The 21,639-nt window shown below is 36.7% G+C and overlaps 1 protein-coding gene across 6 annotated transcripts in view; it reads right to left on the reverse strand.

The window, feature by feature from the left end:
* Nucleotides 1-1,657: 1,657 nt before the first annotated feature.
* The window catches only part of NUBPL (NUBP iron-sulfur cluster assembly factor, mitochondrial), a 71,256-nt gene continuing 51,274 nt past the window's right edge, over nucleotides 1,658-21,639 (reverse strand). For all 6 annotated transcript variants that reach the window (XM_071746162.1, XM_071746164.1, XM_071746163.1 and 3 more), the window contains 4 exons: nucleotides 19,024-19,109; nucleotides 14,337-14,457; nucleotides 11,473-11,555; nucleotides 1,658-2,025 (listed from right to left, as the gene is read on the reverse strand). In XM_071746162.1, coding sequence (XP_071602263.1) covers nucleotides 1,963-2,025; nucleotides 11,473-11,555; nucleotides 14,337-14,457; nucleotides 19,024-19,109 — 353 coding nt within the window. In that variant the 3' untranslated portion in view covers nucleotides 1,658-1,962. The remainder of the gene's footprint in view (nucleotides 2,026-11,472; nucleotides 11,556-14,336; nucleotides 14,458-19,023; nucleotides 19,110-21,639) is intronic.

The following is a 21,639-nucleotide window of genomic DNA, read 5'->3' on the forward strand; positions in this document are numbered from 1 at the left end:
TGTGTATCAAGTCTATAATCTATATTTATAAACTACAGTCTCCTGCTCAACCTTCATCTGATGCTATCACCACCATCCCCAATCCAATAATTTATACTTGTGATTTTATGAACTATGATTTCAAATCCAGTATGCTAAACAGCATTCATTAATTTGTATTCGATAATGTACTGCATAATAAAATAACCCACTGGTATGAGTTTCTCTAACATTTTAAGTAGCACTAACAAAGTGCCAATGTCCTCCAGTTCCTATGTGGGAGCAGGGCAGGGCACTGGATATGATTCCACTGGTGAGAATGAGGGAAACAAAGCAAATAAGTTCTCATTTTAAGTTTGGTTTGACCACTGCTACCCTTAAATGAAGAAATGTCTTATCTATTCCATACAATTACACGTATTTTGGAAGACTGACAATTTAATCAATAAACCACGTTTCACTCACTACATTTCTTTTGCAAAAATGTTAATTAAATATGAATTTTCAGACTGGTTTAGTAGATATACTGAACCATTATAACCATTTTTTTGGATAAAGACATTCCAAATAGTTCTGCAGGTGAAAGATTCAACAGAGCAAAACCACAGCACTTAATTAAAAGAGGAAAAAAAAACCCATAAAAAGGAGTTTAAAAAATGGACAATGGAAAGCAAATTTCCTCACTTGACTACCCCAAGAAATAATGAGAAAGAAAAGAAAGAGAAAACATCATTATATCTGTATACTGATTGTTCACTGGGTTTCAGACAAATTGGAAAACGTTTTACTAAGACAAAAATAATAAATACCAAAGTTCAGAAAGCATCACAGTCTACTGCCATAAAAACAGTCAAATATTGGAGTTTTTCCAGGGAAATTTATGATTATAATATGCCAAAACAACTACAGGATTACTGAAAGACATACATATCAACTATTGCAGTACATAAAGCAGAAGTAAATGGATATTATACGTAGAGCTAAAACTCAATTACAAAGAACCAGTAAGTTATCGATAAAATAAGAAAGGGCAGAGCACTGAGGCAGATTAAATTTTTTGTAAAATAAGTTAGACAACTGAGTACTTGTCTAAATTCTACAGGCCTGTGATAATATGATACTGAAAAAGCTGAACACTGATATGAGAGCTCATGAGGGAGGGTGCAGGCAAGCACTGATTTAAAGCAAAAAGTCAGCAGGTTTGGGAGTATATAATTTACATGGTTACAAATTCACCTAAGCTGGAAACTGAACCCATAAGTCATGTCTAGCTTTCCCATGTAAATTCTGGGTTCATATTACGTAAATATTCTTAACATAAAAGTATACCAGCACTTTAGGTTGCATCATTTCAGTAAGAAAGAACAACTGCATTCAACATTATGGACAATTATTTGGATTACAGGGAAAATCTTGGTCCCTCAGAGGTAAAGAGCAGAACTCCCTACTATGATTAAATTCCCAGTATGGTACTGTTAAGATACCCATGCTTGATTGTGTATATGAAAAAGCCTAAACATCAACTCAGACATCTAATTGAAAATGGAAACTCATATCTTGAAGGTATATTCTTCCCCTTCCACACACTGACACAAAAGATCACAGAAATATAAAGCAATAACCCCCCCCCCCCAAAAAAAAAACCCAAAAAAACCCAACAAACCAGAAGGCTATGCAGTTCGACGATCAAATTTTTCTTTACTTCAAAAATATACCTTAATATTAAAATTCTAAGTTACTGCACTGTCAAAGGAATGTGCAATCATAAATTTAATTTATTTTGATTATTTGCATCCTTTGGCAAACTGAGCTCAGGCACAACATCTGGTTTTCAGTGAAGAAAGTAAAATTCACATTCGTAAATCATCACCTAAAAAAAGTTCTTACAACTAAAATATGGCATCCACTCAATTAGGCAGCAGGACTCTTCTGTATTGGTCGCACCAAAAGATGCTTTTTTGCTAAGTTCCAGTGATAAACACTTCAAACAGGAGGTGATGGCAGTCGTCTTACTATTTCCATAGCTATCTTTAGGTAGGCTTTAGCCTGTAAAAACAGAAACATATATTTAGAAACTTTCATTTTCTATATAAAGAAATAATTTGTTATTTCAAATACCTTCAAATGAAAACAAAAATGTTACAATGAATGGCTTCAATTTAGCCAGTTCTGTGTTCAGAAAAAACAATGCATTAATACATAAAATAAATACAAGTATTATCTAAAACAGAGAGGAGTTGGGGAAGGTGCAAAATTTATCTTTAGTACTATTCTGAGAATAGAACTGAACCGAACAATTTATCTTAAACAGGAAAGAGAATCAATATCCTTCTGGAGTAGAAGTGGTAAGAAGGAAGGAGACTCTTAGTCCCACAGGTACTATTAATTATAGACTCCCCTTATCCTGAAAGCTGAGATGCACTATACACAGGACTAAGAACACCATAGAAAACAACATTAAAAACCCACACAAGATACAACTAATTTATTATGGACACTACAGAATATTCTATACAAGCATTAAAATTAACTACTTTTCAAAGAAAAGACCTCTTTCCAAAAGGCTGAAGAGAAAGAATTAATTCTGCAACACTCAAATCCATACAGAAAAATCTCCTCTCATACCAACCTGTGACATCTGGTCAGATATCCTTAGCTGGAGGGCAGAAGAGCACAGAACTGTAAGACTGCTGGGATCAACCCAAATAAGCATACTAGTTTACATTTTTAGAAGCATCACAAAGCTAGGATGATCAGTTTACCATGATCAGTTTACCATCAAGTATTCAGAAGCTGGATGTCAAGAGTCATGTATAAAAACACTGACTAGGGAATAACAGAACAAACCAAAAAATGAAACCACATAATTCCTGCACCAAGCTCACCAACCTGTAGTAGAAGTGGAACATGTCTTTTAGAAAGATCTCCAATCTTTATATCACAATTTTCGAGTAAAAGAGCATATTTTTGTGAACACATATATTTCTTGTGTGTTGTTCCAGAGGTTGATTGCTTCCATTGTTCAAACTGTAGACCTTATGTATAATTTGAATTTGTTATGCTTCCATTTCCAACTGATGCATCATCTTCTTTGTTCATGTAGCACAACAGAAAACTCCCCAGCTATTCCGCTTGCTTCTGCTGTTATACTGTAACCAAGCTACTTCTTCATCTCAAATAAGTCTGCAAATGGAGCCCACATTGTGAACCTTCTGCTTCACCAGAGGAATTCACCAGTATATTCCCTGCTGGACTTATCTCCCCTGCCTCTCACAGCCTGCTTAGATAGCTCCAACCTCAAGATACACCTTGTATCTCTGATGAGCCTTCAAAACAACAAACAAGCTAACAAATGCCTGAAAACAGGCAGGAAGAGAAGGTCCATCTCTCACTTGGGCTACAAGCACCACCTGTCACTGATCTGAACCAGATGGCAACCTTTTGCAGGGCCTCTTTTCTAAGGTTTGAGATCCTGGCTCTTCTGGCACTCACAGCCTCAGCACCACATAGTGTCAATGCTCACAGCACCTTAAAACCAAGAGAACATAATTCTCTGAGTTTGTAAGGAATGCAGACACCAAGCTGGAATTGTTTTCTCCAATATGTGTGACTTTGTGGCCAAGAACTACAGAACTTCAGTCACAGGCGTGAAATTCAAACTTCTTCCGAGGGTATAACTGCAGTCCAGCTGGGCAGCACAGCTGTGCCCATGAGCAACACCCACCACACTCAGTTATTAATTCCCTGGATGGTTTAGCTACTCCCCAGCTAGCCACCTGCCCAGGTGAGATAATGAACCAACTGGAAACAAGGTGATAGACTGAAGTCAAGCTGCCTTTGCAGTTAAGCATTTGGCTGATCAGTGTAGCAGCACTCTACACTCCAGGAAGGAATTCTGGACTATCTTGAAGTGTTCCACAGGCAGCTCCCTCCCATTTTGCACAGAGTAATTCATATGTTTTAATGAGTCTATTACCAATCTGTATGGAAAATCTGGCCCCTTCTAGGGACTGCCCAGTCTGTTCCTGTTCCAGAGTTGGCCAAACTGTACACAAAATTATAAATACACTGTAGAAATTGTTCTTGCAGGTCCAAAATTAGTAACAAAGGCAGTGGATCTATGCATAGTTGAGACAGGAGATGTTCTGAATATAAACTAAGATAATCAGCAGCAACAGATATTGCGTATCCTGTTGTAGTCATATAGGATCATGGATTAGCTGCACTGCTAAAAGTGAGCTAAAGATCCATTTGATCCAGCCAAACACACCATTGGCAAGGGCCCTTAGCACATTTCCATGACCATCCAGAGTGCAACCAGCTATCCTGCTTGGGAGACTTGATCACTTGACTAAGTTCTACCCTATGCCAAGATCCCAAATACACTACCTTTTTTCCCCTAAAACAGTTTGAGACTCTCTGGGTAACAATTTCATCATATTCACTGACACTCATTTGCCAAGCAGATAATTTGTCACTTCCTAACAGGAGTTCCTGGTGCAACTCTTTGTAGTGAGCATGTTAAAATTACCCTGGTATTAGTAGCAGTGTTACCTGCTGTGGTATCTCATGCATGTCCTTACAGACCTCTACCAATTACCCATCTTAGACAAAATCAACTGCTTCAAGCCTTAGTTTCCTACTTTTTAACACATCTTTCAGCTATGAGTAACATACATTAACATACACAAGATGTCTAAATGGAATCTCAGTGACTGCCTTTCATACATAATAACAAACCTACATATATTTAACAACTTCTCCCACTCTAGTGGCATCTGTAGAGATGCACAGCTCAATTAAGCTGTTTACAACATCAATACTAAGCAAAAGAAGATGGGTTGCAACTGAAAATTAAGGGATTTTGATTTGCTTTTTGGGTGAAAAGTCAGCAGAGAAGAAGTAGAGGATAAGTGCTTATTCATCACTCACAATAATTTTCATTTTAGTAGGATAAAGGTAAACTTAAATCAGTTTTCTCTTTATGGCTTGCAAGTTGTAAAGGAATGTTTGATAAAATGTCTTTCCGAAAGCATTTTTTGCAGACGGACAACTTTATATTTAACAGTCTTATATTACTTAGCTGGAAGCTGAACATCTCCTGCTTCGGGAGGAGAAAGAAGAACTGCACAGAAGAGAGAATGCCCTAAAAACAGACCAGACTTTTGATATGAATACTGCCCAGACAGGGTCTGAGAATGGCACTGGGGAGGGCAGAGGCAGAGGTAGAACGTGACATTTGGAGAGTTGAAAGAGCTGGTTAACAGCCAGGAGAGAGACCTTTCTATCACTGGTAAAAACACTGCCAGAAATGAGTGCAGCATTCTTTAAATCACGAAACTCCTTAGGACTGAGAGGGCAGGGCAGATGATGAAGTGACTAATGACAGCAAAAATCCTGGAGCAGGACATGGAGATTTTGTAGTTAATTTCATCAGGAAAAGGACTGAAAAGTCCTACTTAGCCTAAATAATCAGAACATCCTGATTCATTATGCTGTCATAGGATAATAGACAGAGGGTAGATTTAAACTGCAAGTCTTTTTATTAGCTCATCTAATTAAGCCCCATGGTAATCCTGGAGAAATGTGAGCCTTTCAGTTATGGCATTTCATTCTCCCTAAAAATCTTACCCATGAGGGAAGGATACATCACTGCTAAGATTACTGCAAACTGACTGTACAGGTCATAGTGCTGTTCTCTGCCCTGTTCTCACGGACTGGGCTGGATTGAACTGACCTGCAAGTTTGCCTTTCATTGTACTGCAAATCTTAGCCTGCAAACAGCTCACTACAGTGGCTTCCAGTGTCTCCAGAAATGATCATACAACTACAGAATACAATTAACCCATCACTAAATTCAGAACAGGTAGGAGCTGATACCACATTCACCTTCACCCAAGCCTCTGCATGCAAACAGCTTCAGACCAGCAACTCAGAAAAATCATCCTGATCCAATCACTTGCAGGCCAAGTACCCCAGAATGTAAATAGATAGTTGCTAAAGGAAATCTACAACCATGAGCAATGAGCAACTAAGCAAACAAGAACTATGATAATGACAAATACTAGACTTAGCATCTATATATGCATGAAAATAATGATAGGTGATAGCTTTTGTTCTCATCAGCACTCTCTTCTGTACAACCACAGTCCATTTTCCAGTTCAATCAAATTTTGAAATAGCTTTAATTTCCATGGAAATTGCTAGTTACTGTGACATAACTCCAGGATTCAGTGCATGCTTGGAGCTGCCCTCTGGGGCCTGTATTTTACTAGGGTCAACTTAAAAGGCTCTAAAAGCATTACTATAAACACAACTTCAAATGAGCTTCCACTTCAGATAAAAGCTTCGTCACCCAGAAAATTTCTTCATCACTGCAAGAGAACCTTTCCCAGTCTGACCTCCTCTGGGCACACCATAAGACTCCTCTTTGCCCCTGTTGTCAACTCCTGCCAAGCTGCAATGAGGTCTCAGACAGCAAGGGGATTTAATGAGATTATAAAAGTCAGCTCATAAACTACAACATGAAACAGAGGAGATGGGCAAGTAAACTGGATGCTTCCTGCACTGAATACCTTCAAAAAGATCCTTTGTGCTCATGAAAAATTTTCTGTTAATCCCATATATCAGCAGCTGCAAAAGCCAAGCTGTTCTCTGGAGGGAACCTCAGCTGGGAAGCACTGCTATAGCCCCAAGGTGCCATTATACAGGTACATCACCCAGGTGCCACTGTGTATCTCAGAGAAGACATCCTGCCTGGGCAACATGGGTAACTAGAAGAGTGTAATTCAAATGAAATACAGTAACATCCTTCAAATAAGCTACCCTACCACTCAGCATTTTCTTTAGCAGAATGAACCATAAATGAGGGTCTGCTGATACATTGTACCATCAACACCCTGAATGAAGGATTCAGTCCTACACCTTCCAAAGGTTACCATGATTATTCAAGAGGAAGGTTTGATGATAAAGCATACTACATATCATAGCATGCAGCCTTCTTCAGGGCTTACTTTTCTTTTAAAGACATCACACCCTGGAAAGAACACTCTTCAAATTGAATTCTTGATGTCAGCTAAACAGCAGCAAACATTATTTGCTTCCACCACTTCAATTTTTCTCAAACTTTTTTTTGCAAGCTTTACAAGGTTGCAGATTTTTACCCTACTAACACATCATCCCTTCATAGTTTTACTAAAAAAGTCTTTCTGAATACACTTGCCTCTTTGGACAATATCACAGTAAAGCCTGTACCATTTCTAATTTAATTGAACAGGGATTTTTAACCAGGATTATTTCCCTCTCTTACATCAGACTGCTATGTTTTGTGCCCTGGCTTTCCACCTGGCTGGGCTTTTTCTTTCCCCTTACAGACCTGTGTGCAATTTACTGGCTTTAAAATCCTTCATCAATATATATGTGTATATGAAATCTGCAAGAGAACTGGATACCTTTCACGTTGTTAAATGCAAACCAGACAGTAACAGAACTTCCCCTGAGAAGTATGTCTGTTTGTATCAAACACTGGTCTCTATCTCAAGCTGGGTAGGATGACATTAAGCAGGTTTTCCAGCCACAGGTCCTGGTTTCCTTACTCCAACACAAGTTTGGCTCTACTCCTACCCAAGTCATAAATTCCTCACTACACTGCACGTAAGCTTGTGCATACCTACAAGAGGCTGCGTGATCTGGGGACGCAAGACTAAGCTGTATGATTCACCAGGTTTGCTCCTTTTCATCTTCCCTTGCTTTCCCAAAACACTACACTTGATTTTCACAGAACAAGAGGGTGACTTCTTTCTTAATAGATTCCGAATGTTTTCCCTAACAATGAGGCAGGAAAATACTGAAGTACTAACCAATCATTATGTGATTCCTGGAATTTGTCTTTTTTTTTTTTTTTTTTTTTTTTTTTTTCCCCCAAAAGCAGTCATCCTCTTTATTCCTTCTCTCATGAGTGTTCACTATCTCTTTAATATCAAAGAAAGAGAAGAATGTGAAATCTGAACTTCATTCTTTCATGACTTCTCTGCTGTCTTGAATGTTATCCCTGCTGAACCTTAGAGGTGTATCATTTCTTCTCCACAATTCTGTTGTTTTGGTTTTGTTTTTTTTCTTTTACTCACCGCATTTCCAAGACAAGCAAGACGAGAGAGAGTATCTACTGCTTGTTTCATCCTCCAGCATGTCTAATCTTTGAAATGTCTATCCCTACAAGACTCCCTAGCTTTCTGAAGGTGAATGGACAGACTGATACAGCAAGTATATTTTGTACTTACTTGAGCTGCTGCTTCAATCTTGAGACAAATGGAGGAGTTTGGTGCTCCACAGTTGCAGCTAGCCTGTCTGTCCTAACAAGGCATTAATAAATCTACTGTGCCATCAAGGCTGTGATACAATCAAAAGTTTCCATTGAGAAGTCCTCACAAGATAACTACAACTATCCCATAACCCATGCTCACAGATGGGAGAGCTCTTAGGAACCTCTACTTGCCTTTTTCTTCCAGTGTTGATGGAGAGTTCACTGGGTATTTACCTTATCTGGTGGAAGAATGACTCCACAGCAATTAGTCATGTACTATAACTTTTGCAAAGACTCTCAGCTACCTCCAGAAGAGTCTGATTAGTTCTCACTATTGAATGAACAATGAGATCTTTGATCACTCCCAGTTCCTGCAGCCTGCCTGCTCTCTAGCCCTTGCTGCTTAAGATCAACATGGGAGTAAAGCAATACTCCATTTGTATGGCACATAAAGTTTTGTCAGTGAAGAGTGTTAAAAAATTTAAGCAATGAAGCCAATATAAACACTGACAATGTTATACCAAGAGAAAAATAATTTACCTTCACTGTTTATTTCTCCTTGGGGACTGTCTCAAGCTTCACCAGAAGAGAACTGCAGCCATTAAACCTTCACATCTTTAGCTACATAGAATCATAGAACCCTTTTGCTTGGAAAAAAACTTTAAGATAATCTAGTCCACCCGTTAACCTAGCACTGTCAAGTCCACCAGTAAACCATGTCCCTAAGCACCATGCCTATATTTCTTTTAAATACCTCTAGGGATGGTGACTCCACCACTTCCCTGGGCAGCCTGTTCCAACGCTTGACAACCTTTTTGGTTATGAGGAAAAATTTCTTCACCTATCTAAAACTCCTCTGGTATAACTTGAGGACATTTCCTCTTGTCCTATCCTTCACACATACCCAATTCTACAAGTAATTTTCTTTTTTCTTAAAGGGTTGTATTGGTTGTTAGTAATTTCCTTGCTAGTTTTGAAAAGGAATCTTCCCTTTACCACCAACTACACCTAAGATTTAAAATAACAGATTTAGACTAGTTTGCTTTAAAAATTCTAGTGTGGAGTGAAGGCTATACTTTTATATATGACTAAGACAAGTTAAGCCCCATGGCAGATGTGTAAGCAAAAAAAAATTAACTAACATATTTTAGAAACAGCCTTTATTGTAATCTTGACTAGAGCTTGGAAGGTGTGATAGCATGGCAGGGTTCTGAGAAGTCAATCAGCATTCTTGTTCTCCACTGTTTCAATCAGCTAGGTATTATTTTACTTCTCTGATTCTGTATTTCATTTGTGAGTGTGTTCTAACAAGAACAGCACAGAATTTTGTGTAAAAAACACCTGTAATTTCAAAGGACAAGAGCAGACATAATTTCCATGTGTGCAGAGCTGCTGCTGTTCTTTATCTGGAAAATTTTGACCACTCATGCATGAATAGTGACAATTGTATTTTATTTGAGAGCCATGATAATGCGTGTCATGTACTAAAGATTAGAATCTGATCCTATATGACCTCTCCCACCATCAGTTATGTGCGAAGAATTTAGTATTTCTTTAAAACATATGAGACAACCAGTATTTTTTTGTGTTTTAAATTGAGAAGCCAAACAGGGATTAAGGAAAAATCTTTTACATTCTATAGAGATAACTGTCATCTAAAAAAACCTCATTCTCTCATGAGACTTATTATCTCAGACACAATGGCAGAGAAGAATATTAGAAGTTTTCCTCAGCCTCACATGTATTTGTCAATCTTTATTCCTCTTCATATTAAACTTAGTTGCCACAAACAGTGCTTATAATCCCTTCTTTCGTTACCAAGTCCAAGGAGGAACACGGCAATACAACAGATTTTCTTGTCTTTTTTAATTTTCAGAATGCTATCCTACACGCCTGAATTTTTAGAGTGATAATCCTGCCTGCTATGGACTCCTGGTTATTATAGATTTCAGATACCATGAGCAGTGAGCCTTCCATCTTGGTTTGCTCAGCTGCTTCGCTTTTCGACTTTCACCTAAGCCATGCAGCTATTTAAACCTTCACACTACTGATCAAACTTCCAAGGTAGAAACTACAGTATTGATTATAACGATTCCTTTTCACAAGGATCTAGACTCAAGATCACTACATTATTCCACAGAGAAACAGCACGGGCCTTGCCCAAGCCTACCAAAAATATGCAGTCAATTAGAAATCAACATGCCATAGGGCTACTGCTTCTCTTTCAAAACAAAATGATGCATGAGAATTTTAAGACTGCCACTGCTTCTCCAGAATCTCAATCAGTATGTTAAAAACTCTGGATTATAATCTTTTTTTGCTTTTAAAAGAATGGGAAGGAAAAAAACATTTCAGCATTTGCCTAGCAATCACATTATTAGAAAGTTAATTGTATTTGTACATTCTGCCTTATCTCTACTTGATTCTACCATCTATTATCAGCATTAATAACTTTTTTTTTTTATGGTAACATCTAAGCAGAAGCCAAGAGTGAGGCTGTATCATGCCATATTCTGTGCAAACACAATGTAACAGGCAACATACTGCCCTACAGAGCCTCACAAACTCCAGCAGACTAACAAGGGAAAATACCAGCCAGGAAAATCTTATTGTATCACCACTTATGAAATTTATATATGCAGCTGCTTTTCTTTACAGACTTGCATATTTGACTCCCATCACCTCAACAACACATATTTTCCTTTGGTAATAAAATATGATAAAGGCACAGAAAAATCTATTTCCACTTCTGCATAAATTTCTGCACTTCCCGCTGAAAACAACCCAGGTACTGACAATACACAGATTTTGCTCCCAACATCTTTTGATGGGACCCTTTGACAGTTTCCAGGCTCAACAGACATTTTTAGAGGACCTACATTGGCTGTACAGTCTCATGAGGCCTGACACTGACCTTCATCTTCTAGGCATGGCAGAAGCTGGATCAAATCTTCACTATTCTGAATGGTTCATACTAATTAAACAAAAACAAAACCATAGAACCAGAGCAGATGACCAGCATTCCAAAATGAAGGGCCTGAGTTACTTGATGATACTACCCACTTTTACTTTATTTGCCTAAGTGACATTCAGATACACACTCCTTTTCAAACAGCAGTAACAAGAAGCACTTAACATTAACTTTTGGAAGAGGGTTTTTTATTGTTTGAAGTGCAGTGCACTGAACTTACGGCATCACTTTGAGGCTGTGAGATCACAACAGGCTGCCCTGAATCACACGTCTCCCGTATGTTAACATGCAGTGGAATGTCTCCTGTATCAAAAAAAACCAAGACACATAAACCTGAAGATATAACATTTCTTAGATGTTTCATTAAAATAGCCCTAAAGCAACTTGAAATGAAATTTCCATTTGGTACATTCTTTGTATTAGTTAATCTCAAAAAATCAGCATTTAAAATGAAAATTGGCTGCAGTACAGTTTCTGTAAATCCATTAATGATTTAGGTCAAACATATTCTAGATTTTAGATTTTTTTAATTCTATGAATAGGAGGGGCTATGCTTTGTAGTCATTAACTAGAGAAAGCAGTTTGCCTTTCTGACTCGAACTCACAGAAGAACAGAGGCTGAGAAACAAATTATGTGTACATCAAAAAAACTGCCTGACTGTTAGGCAAATGCTCATCATGCAACTTACTGTTCAGCCTATCTCCCCATTGTATATTCTTTTCAGTGCTGTTTTAAGATTTTAATCAGTGTTCAAAGGCTCATTTGAATACTTAATTTCTAAATAATATCATTTCGGTTTGCCCTTATTTGGCTTTGGATCTAATGAAATGCTAGACAACTATTCAGTTCATTCTTCTTTCCAATAGAAATCTTCTTATAGTCTGCTTTTATAACAAGCAGGGAACTGTCAGAGAGGAAAGGAAAGATTTTCATCACTAAAGAAAACTAATTTCCCATATTTAGTTCATTGCTACCTAGATAATTACAGAGTGAACTGAAGACCAACTTTCTTTTAATGGAAGACACAGCTAACATTTTACATCATGGATGTAACGTAGCCAGAACAGTCTACATTAGTTCAATCTTGACTGATCTCAGAAATTCTATCAGTTTAATTCATACACTTCAGCAATATTTATTTAACCCAAATCCAGGCCAGTGTAAATTACTGAAGTACAACGTAGTCAGAAAGTAAGTATTAAAAAAACCTGTATGAAAATTTAGACAATCTTAAGAGATAAAAAAACAGAATGGAAAGCAAGCAGCAATACAAACAAATAGTAAACACAAAAGCTGTGGTTCCACGATTAGTGATCTAAATCTTTCAAGAATTTCATTTTGATATTTATGATGATTACAGTCCATTTCCTTTAAATTGTTTCTTACTTTCTTAAGTCATGAATAAATTTCATTACGCATAAAATTCCATTTATTCATTTTAAACAAACAAACAAACAACTTAGGGGAGAGACCTTTTAAAGTTCTTTTACCCTTAAATGTTCTTAATAGAATGCCAGTAACTATGCAAATCTCCCAGAAGTTAGTTCCTACCATCATTTTACATATTATGTATTATAAATTTATTATATGTGCATAAATCTATTTAAGTTTTCAAGGTTTTGGGGCAGAATTCAAACAACACTGGGATAAAACTTCCATTTGGAATAGATTAATGAAAAATCTCTAAGCAGCAGTTCTTATAATACCATATGGTATTATCATATAATGGCTATCCCTGGAAGGAGAAGCATACTAATCAGATCAAGTAATTCTAAATTTAAGACTTGGGGCATTATTCTTAATCTTAGTCTGGTCTTTCACTGACAGCTTGAAAGTCAAGTTCACTCTGTTCTTTTATTTCATACATCTCACCCATCCCCTGCTAAACCTACGAGTATCTCACATCGGCCCTAATTAAATAAAATCACAATCAGCTCCGCCTCCCTAGGGAATAATAAAACCCATCTATGGGACCCCTAGCGTGGCACATCATTTGTGCCCCTATATCTAAATGTATGTTTGATTCAACTGCTTGCCAAGGATTTGCAACCATCCACACAACCCAGGGCCACAGAAGTCCCCTTGGGCTCTGAGCACAACTTATTATATATTCAGAAAACTAAAAGATAGCCCAAAAGCATGTCTTTAATTATGTGTTGCCTTGCTATCTTAAGTTTATGTCAGACCTTGATGTTTCTGTGTTGATCTTTCTAAGTGTTCTTCCTGGTTCTTTTTAATGAATTAGCTATGGAAAATCACTGAGATAATTATAGTAATACATGGAAACACATCGTTAGCACATGCAATTATTCCATTTACCAACTTAATTACGCTGCGTTATATTCTAGTAATATTTTTTTACTGATAGCACAGGTGGATATATGTCTTTCTAAAAAGGCAATGTACATTTTAAAGATCAATGTATATTTTAGTTTATAGGCATGCCAGATTGTTTAATGATGGCTAATTTTTGTTTTCAATAAAGATACATCTTTTGAAACAACATTCTGCAATTCAGCATACTCTTAATCTCAGCACTTGAATACAATCATCACAGTCTGCTTGCTTCCATGCAAGAGTCAAGATATCTCCATATGGGCACAAAACCAACTGCTTTAAGGGACTGCATTTCAGATTACCATATTTATTACAATATGTAACAACTCACTTAATTTAAATTAAATAAATATGAAAACTTCTGTTGACATTAATGGACAGAGCTTAGGTCTGTTTTACAAGACCAAACCAAATTTTTGATTGCATGAAAAAATGTGAAATCAATAATATACTGAACTTCAGGTAGATTACTACACCAATACGAAAGCAATTTGTGTTCCAGGTTGTTTATAAATCAAGAGATTTAAGATGCTGTTCACAATTTTTCACATCCCATTTATAACACTGATGCCAAAAAGTAATAGAACAAGCAAAAATTGTGACTTTCAGCAACTTATTAGTTCTATTGTATCTGAACACTGTCTGAATATAGAGTAATCCAGGATTATGCAGTTCCATACTTCAGTTAATGCTTCCCTCATGCACACCATTATACTTCAAAAATAAAACCATTTCTATATTCTTACCTAAAATATCCAATCCAAGGGTTTTTGCTAGATCTCTTACACCATCAGCTCCAAAAATGTGTGTCTCGTGCTTACATTTGGGACACTGGAAAACACTCATATTTTGAACCAGTCCTAAAACCTGTTAAAGTAAAAGTAGGGAATGTTCAGACCTGGGATTCAAGCATTGCTATTTCCATTATTCATCTCTGAAAATAAAGAAGAGATTATCAACAATGAATCAACAGAGAGTACTCATTTAAAATAGGAAGTAGCAGTAATATCAGACTCATCAACATATTTTTCAACTCTTACTAGTAATCTCAGTGGCAGTATTATTTGTGCATTATTTCAAGTTTTTCACATTTATACTCCTAAAGATTAACGAACTTATTTGTAACAAAAATACCTCTTGTAGAGTCCCATCTTTCCAAGAACTCTCCCTTCCAGTATTTCATTTTCAGACTCTGAATACTGGAAGAATTTTCTTGTCATGTTTTATAGCTTTGTAATTTGCAGTTTCAGGAAATACAAAATAAAAACAACCATTATGAGAAATGACACAATCAGTCGTGCTTTTAAGATATTTTTTGTAAGTTATCCTGTGGGAAAATGTTTTCAAAAAGAACCAGATTTGCTATTCTTCTCAAAAGCAGAAACACATTTTAAAGATCAAACAAAAGAAATAATTATGTAAAACAAAGTAGTAAAAAAACCAGCATGAAAATCTAATACACACATTTGGTACCTTTCTCTTGATGCCAGGTGTTCAACGTCATCCTTGCAAATTATGTCAAATGAAAATTTGCCAAATCATGCACACAAAAATTCTCTTTTACAATGTACCATAATGTTAATGATAGCACTGATTTCATTTTATTCACCTAGTATACAAAACTGTTCATTGAGGCAAAACAGAATTTCTCAAAACTGATGGAAACAGCACTCAAACACGACAGGGTGAAAGCTTCTACCCATCTGCTAATCAACAGATCTGCTTTGAGAGGTTCCATCTTACAGTATTTCACTTTATGATTTTTATGTTATATAGATATGTCACTCACACTATAGCCAAGTTTTAAAAATATGAATAAATTTTTTCATGTACAAAAAGCTGTTACCTACTTTGTAATATTTTGTACTTCAAAGTTTCCCTAGGCATTCTAGTTCTGTGCTTGAACAAGCTGTTAATGGAGGAGTAACATATCCACTATACTAGAGAAGTACAGCTAGATGGATATATCAGTGTTCAATGTAAGCAACAAATATTAAGTTACTGAACTAGGATGAATGTACAACTTTTGGCAGCAAAAGTGAAAATAAAAAAACATGTTATTTACACTATCTTAATACAGATTTCCTTATATCTAAGCTAAAATTGGTCAAATTATTATCATCTACTTTTTGTATACCACCAAATGTGTTCCACACTGTTTCCTAAGAAGGCTCCCTTTACTTATGTAAAACTTTCAGAGGGTTTAAAGCAAGGAAAATTTTAAGAAACAAAAAAAAAAAAAAGCAACCAAGAAAAAAAAATTTTTTTAAAAAATTAAAATTTTAAAATTACCTACTTTCAGTTTAACATAGTCTTCTAATGATGACCTCTGAGCAGGTATTCATCCTGCTCTCTTAAAATTACAGTCATAGAATTTTCACTGTGTTGGCAAACTGGAAGAAGTATTACTTCGTAAATAAAAAATACTATTCAAACCAAGATGCAGGGAAGCCATTCTGCCACACTTAATGCAGATGCTGAGATACAGCTGCATCCTCAGTGTTGTACCAGTTTTAGAGGTCACATTCCCTGTCCTTTTTTGGTTTTATTTCAACAAATTAAACTAAAGCAACTGACATTTTAGCATTTTTCAATGTTGTCCCTATCTGTCAGCCCAATGAGTTGGGCATACTTATTAATATTTAAATTATTCTTCTGAAATATGAAGAGAAATTTTGAAATATCAAGTTACCAATTACAAACACCCAGTTTAATATAGAATCTGCAAACATACACACAACCTTAGTGCTGGGGTGTATTTTTAACATGTATATTTCTGCAGATATATTTATAGACGGAAGAGGTTTCACTATGATCTTCAGAGCTTTTAAATCTACAAAGTAATAGGTCTTGCTAATGAAGTCAACATGAACTCTCATTTCCCTGTTCAAATAATAGAACTGGAAAAACTTCAAAGCAGCTGTTACTGTCTACAGAAACTATGCCCATAAGTACATGTGAATCCTATTCTGGTCCTTCATGAGCTTCTTTCCCTCTACATTTCTTGGCAAACTGGGCTCATTAATGACATGGAAACTAGCATGAGATGAGATGCACCACAGTATAGAAACTAACCTATGGTAGAAGATGAGAGGATAGTTGTAATGCATGGAACTGAATTTCATTTAGTCAAATCATTATTTTCAACCATGAAGAGACATCTGCCATGAAACACCAGGAAATGAAGTAATCTTTCATTATGAATTATCTGCACACACACACTGCTTCTGAATGTTTACATATTTCTTGTCCACAATTAACCTTTTGTTTACACAACAAACCATGCCAAAATCCAAATCTACTACCTTCTAAGCTTAAGAAAATACAGGGAGAAAATCAAAGTCCTCTGTTTTAAACACAATGAAACAATTCCTGAGAAACCCACTGGAGTCATTCACTGTCCTTCAGGATGGATGGTGCTGAGCTGTGACTCCAGTCTGACAGAGACTCAAGTGATGAGGGTTATGGTTCTACAGTCTGCCACTGACTTCCTACACAACCATCTGTCAGTCACTTGATGTTACAGTGCTTCAAGCAAATGTGCAGAACAACATTTCTGTCTTCCCATCTTTCATCTTACCACAAGAAATTTTTGACTCCCAATATGAAGCCGCAATCTTGGCTGGGTACTCTGGATGGTACAGAAATATCAGTAAGTATGTAGCCAAATAAGCCATTTTAGTATATGTTAGAAGGACATATATAGCTGAGTTGACACAAGCAGTTATTTGAAACCTGTGAAATCCACAACGTAGCCTTCCAGTTCCAGGAAACTACCAAAAAAGTTGCAGATTTAACTAAAATGCTGTCTTTTTCTCTCAGATGTATGATTGCTAAAATAAACTGAACTCCATTTCAGCAGGTAAAGATAGACAATTTTTTTCCTAAATAATCAAAGTTGGTTTGTTTTTTTGGTTTTCTTCTTTTGTCACTTGCCCAGAGCAAGCCTCTGGGATGCATAAAAATAATGTCCAAACTCACATAATTGGTGAGAATCTCAAAATTTGTGATAGAAGTCATCATCACTTTGCAAACTCCTCCTTTCCAAGGTGTACTCCACTGCATAAGAGATGGCACCCCTCTTCTAATGACTACATGCTAGGACTGCTGCATTGTAATCCTGGTTCTAACACTGACTCTCAATGCCAGCAATTGTGATCACATACATCATTGGAGTTTTTGGCAACTGTAGACTGTGGGGTTGAAGGGAAAGTGGTGTATGTATGCCCAGATCTACAAAGGAGAGACTCCATTAAATATAAACAAGCACGCTCAAAGAATCAGAGCTCTGCAAGCTATAAACCCTCTGCTTCTTTGACAAGGAGACTCCTTGCAAGTGCTTTTTCAAAGCTTAAAGATTTTAAAGATTGGATTTTTAAAGGTAGGTTGAATACATAACCAGCATATGCAATTTAGGCACAGTCCCACAGATTCCACGTCTTCAATGTGAACCTCAGGTTTGGAATTTTCCACCAAAAATTACAGAACTAAACTTTTCACAGATCCTCAGATTTAGCTGACATTTAGAAATGTAATACATAAGCAGGATCTGCTTTCACACTGATGGAAGCACCACATCTGTAGTGATGTAGCTTCAAAGTTAGAATAAAATGAAGTACCACCATGAATGAAGTAGCATCTCATCTGCTTAAGATGAGGAAGCGTTTTAGTTCATATTTTCTCACCCATCAACTGCACATTGCAACTGAAAAACCTATCTCTTTGTGGACATATTGTAGCACATAACATTCAGGTACTTAGTAATTCCTTAAAACACACAGAAACTACTGAGTCAAAGAAATGACCCTGTTTAACATTTTTTTCCCAATCCATATTAATACTGTAGATATTTTTAAATTTTTCATTTCCCAAAATAAGCAAGCTAGCACATAAGCTATAAACATCCTGAAAACCAAAGTGATATAGACTGCCTTCCAGTTGTTGTGACAGTCACAACAGCCACCAAATGGCAGTGACAATAGGTACATGTGCATCTCAAAAAAAAGCCCCAGTCTCCTTAATTCTCCCTCTTAAAACATAGCAATACATGAATTTTCCACATTTCAAGAAATGACAGATTTTAAGCTTAAACACAGACCATGCTGTAGAGGACACATGATGAGTATATAGTGAGACAGTAAGACTGGGAAGTCTGCATTGCTTCGTAAGATCTACTTTGTCTCATCTACCCCTTTAAAATTATTTAAAGGAAATCAAGTACTACGATGACCTCAGCCTGAGAAAAAACTTTCCCTTCTGTTAAAATCAAGCTCCTAATATAGACAGAAGATTGATTCTAATCCTTTTATTTTTAAAAAGAAATTATGAAAATGCAAACTATTTTCAACGGTTTATTCACCTATTGTAGCATTTGTAATTTTTTTTTGCATTTTGGAAAAACAATCTACTGATATTTTTAATGTAGAGGCTTACAGGTACATGGACTTTTCTAAACATTTCAGCTCCTTTGCGTGCATCCAATAAAGCCACATCTTGTGGAGTGGAGATGATCACGGCTCCTGGGGAAAGAAAACATGAAATACCATTAAAATGTGTACAACAAATCATACTGTTAGATATTTTTATTATTTAGTACATCCAAATACATTCAAAGTAGTCACATATTTATACGCATTTTTTAATTTAAGGAATAAAGTTATGGTTGTTATTATGCAATGACCCATATCACTACCTATGTGATACGGAGTAATAGAAATAATTTAGACATTTTCATCACAAGTTTTTCTATGTAGAAATCATTTCTATTTTCTAAATGAAAAAAAATTATCAGCTGTCATATGCACAGAAGACACTACAGTCCAGATGCTAACAGGCTGCAGAGGTGGTACTCTGGAAGTATCTACACCATAACTTTCCTAGGCCATTATTACATTTTAGAAAGATGCAATGAGAAAGCAGACATTATTCCTCAGTTGATGAGCTCTGGTTTCACAGTAACCATCCAGTCTCCAAAGTACTCGTTGTAAAAACATCTCAGCAGAGACACATTAAGCCAGCACTGCACAATAAATTTCTGCCAAACTTCCCATTAACAGTAATTACAACAGACAATTTCAGATGCACAGGACCCGACCCTTGGCACACATGACAAAGGAAGAGGTGGGGATTTCCAGAGCTGGGCATCGCTGTTATGGGCCGTCCTAAGAGCACTCCTGGCTCTGGCAGCTCGGGGAGAGGGGACAGGTGAGAGGGAGCCTTTCCCCCCAGCACTGCCCCACGCTGTCCCCCAGCTGCCGGGTGGCACTTGCCAGCCTGACAGCCATGTCCAAACACCACCTGACACAGCATTTGAGTGTTTTCAGTCAGCATCCTTAACATCGAACTGTAAAATCCAATCAGGCACCTCACTCCTGAAGAACTGCCAATCTCTGCCTTACAGAATATTAGACATGAGTCCTAAAACTGAACTGACATATGTAATGTACTCAGCAAAAGCAATTTCCCTATTGTTTGCTAAATCTCTGGCATTTGAATAATTTGCTGGATTTTTGCTTCCAGTGCCATCACAAAGATTAATATAGAAGCCTTTCATCCCAGTAGATGTAATGTAGAAGCCATCCCTGTCACCTTAGCTCCTCATTTCACTATATGAAAGGGTTAAGTGTTACAGCTGACACTGAAAGGTAGGGCTAATTCCACAAAATGAATGCACTCATCCCTAAAAACACAGGTCAATAGGAAGTAATGTAGAGCAAATGTCCTCCAGTTTTCTGCACATTTGTAAAACAAAGATCTTTCAATACTTAAACAAAATGCATATTACTGTTTTCAAACAAAATTGGAAATTTTTGTCTTATGTCTATACATTGTTGTTAGGTTTTTCACACTTTTGTTCACACTGTTCTCCAATGACGCTGGCTTAATATTCACTGGGTCTTCAGCTAGAAGCTTATATGCAGTCAACAACATTGAAGTCTACATTTTCTGGTCCATTATTAATTTTTTTAGGCATCAAATACATAGAATGTATAGACATAGAATGACATAGAATGAAGGAGAGAGACTATGCACAATGAAAGCATCCACAAGAACTACAAGAAGGATATCTAACAGATTTTTTTTACTAACAAATTCTCACCTGAAGAGAACAAATTATAATGCCAAGAAAATGCAATGGCACATTGTAGAGTTTATGCTGCCACAGACACCAGCTCCCTATATAAAAAAAACCTGGCTTCTGAAATGCATGAGTTAAAATGATGATCATGGACAACTTGCATGGCTTTTTCCACAGAACGAAAGCCAACACACTCTAGAAGCTGCAGAGGGGGTAACAGATGTGTATCTCCTATTTTCCTTTTCACTCTGAGATGAATTACAGAATTATATTTGTACACAGCTAGCTTATACCAACTTACACCATCACCCTTTAAAATAAGTATCTTTTTCCCTGGTACAAATGCTAGTCCAGCAAACCCAACCTGAAATTCAGGAATTCAAATTATTAGCAACATAGTTTCCTTCACTAGCAACCAAACATGGCAAATGAGACTTTTCACAGTGCTTTCCTCTCTGAATAAGTTTGCATATGTTTAATTCAGAAAGTGATTCAAATTATGAGCAAGAAAGAACACAGCCAGCCCACGCTTTCTTTGCCATCTTGGCTCTACATGGTTAACGGGAGTATTGAACAGTAAAGAGTTATTTTGATCAATAAAGTAATGACATGACTAAATGCATGCACACAGCACATCTCTTGAAGCAATATGTGCAATGTTTACACAAGTCTCTGTCTGAATGAGGTAAATGAAGGCTGACAAATTGAACTGAGAAGTTGCAGAAACTGTAATGCTATCACATTGCACATTAAAACATACTACAAAATCTATGTTTGCAGTTGTGCGCAGAAAACTTATTTCTGTGCCTTGAGCAATCTAAGTTGAGCACATTTAGGTTTAATTGACATACAGACATACTCATGCATTCCATTTAATTTTGTAACTTTGCTATACTTCAAGCTAGCAAAAAGCTGATGGATGTTGCACTAGCAAAAACTATGTTAATTTTATTTTTAATCCTTAGCATGCA

This window comes from Heliangelus exortis, chromosome 5, assembly GCF_036169615.1.
Source record: "Heliangelus exortis chromosome 5, bHelExo1.hap1, whole genome shotgun sequence".
NCBI lineage: Eukaryota > Metazoa > Chordata > Aves > Apodiformes > Trochilidae > Heliangelus > Heliangelus exortis.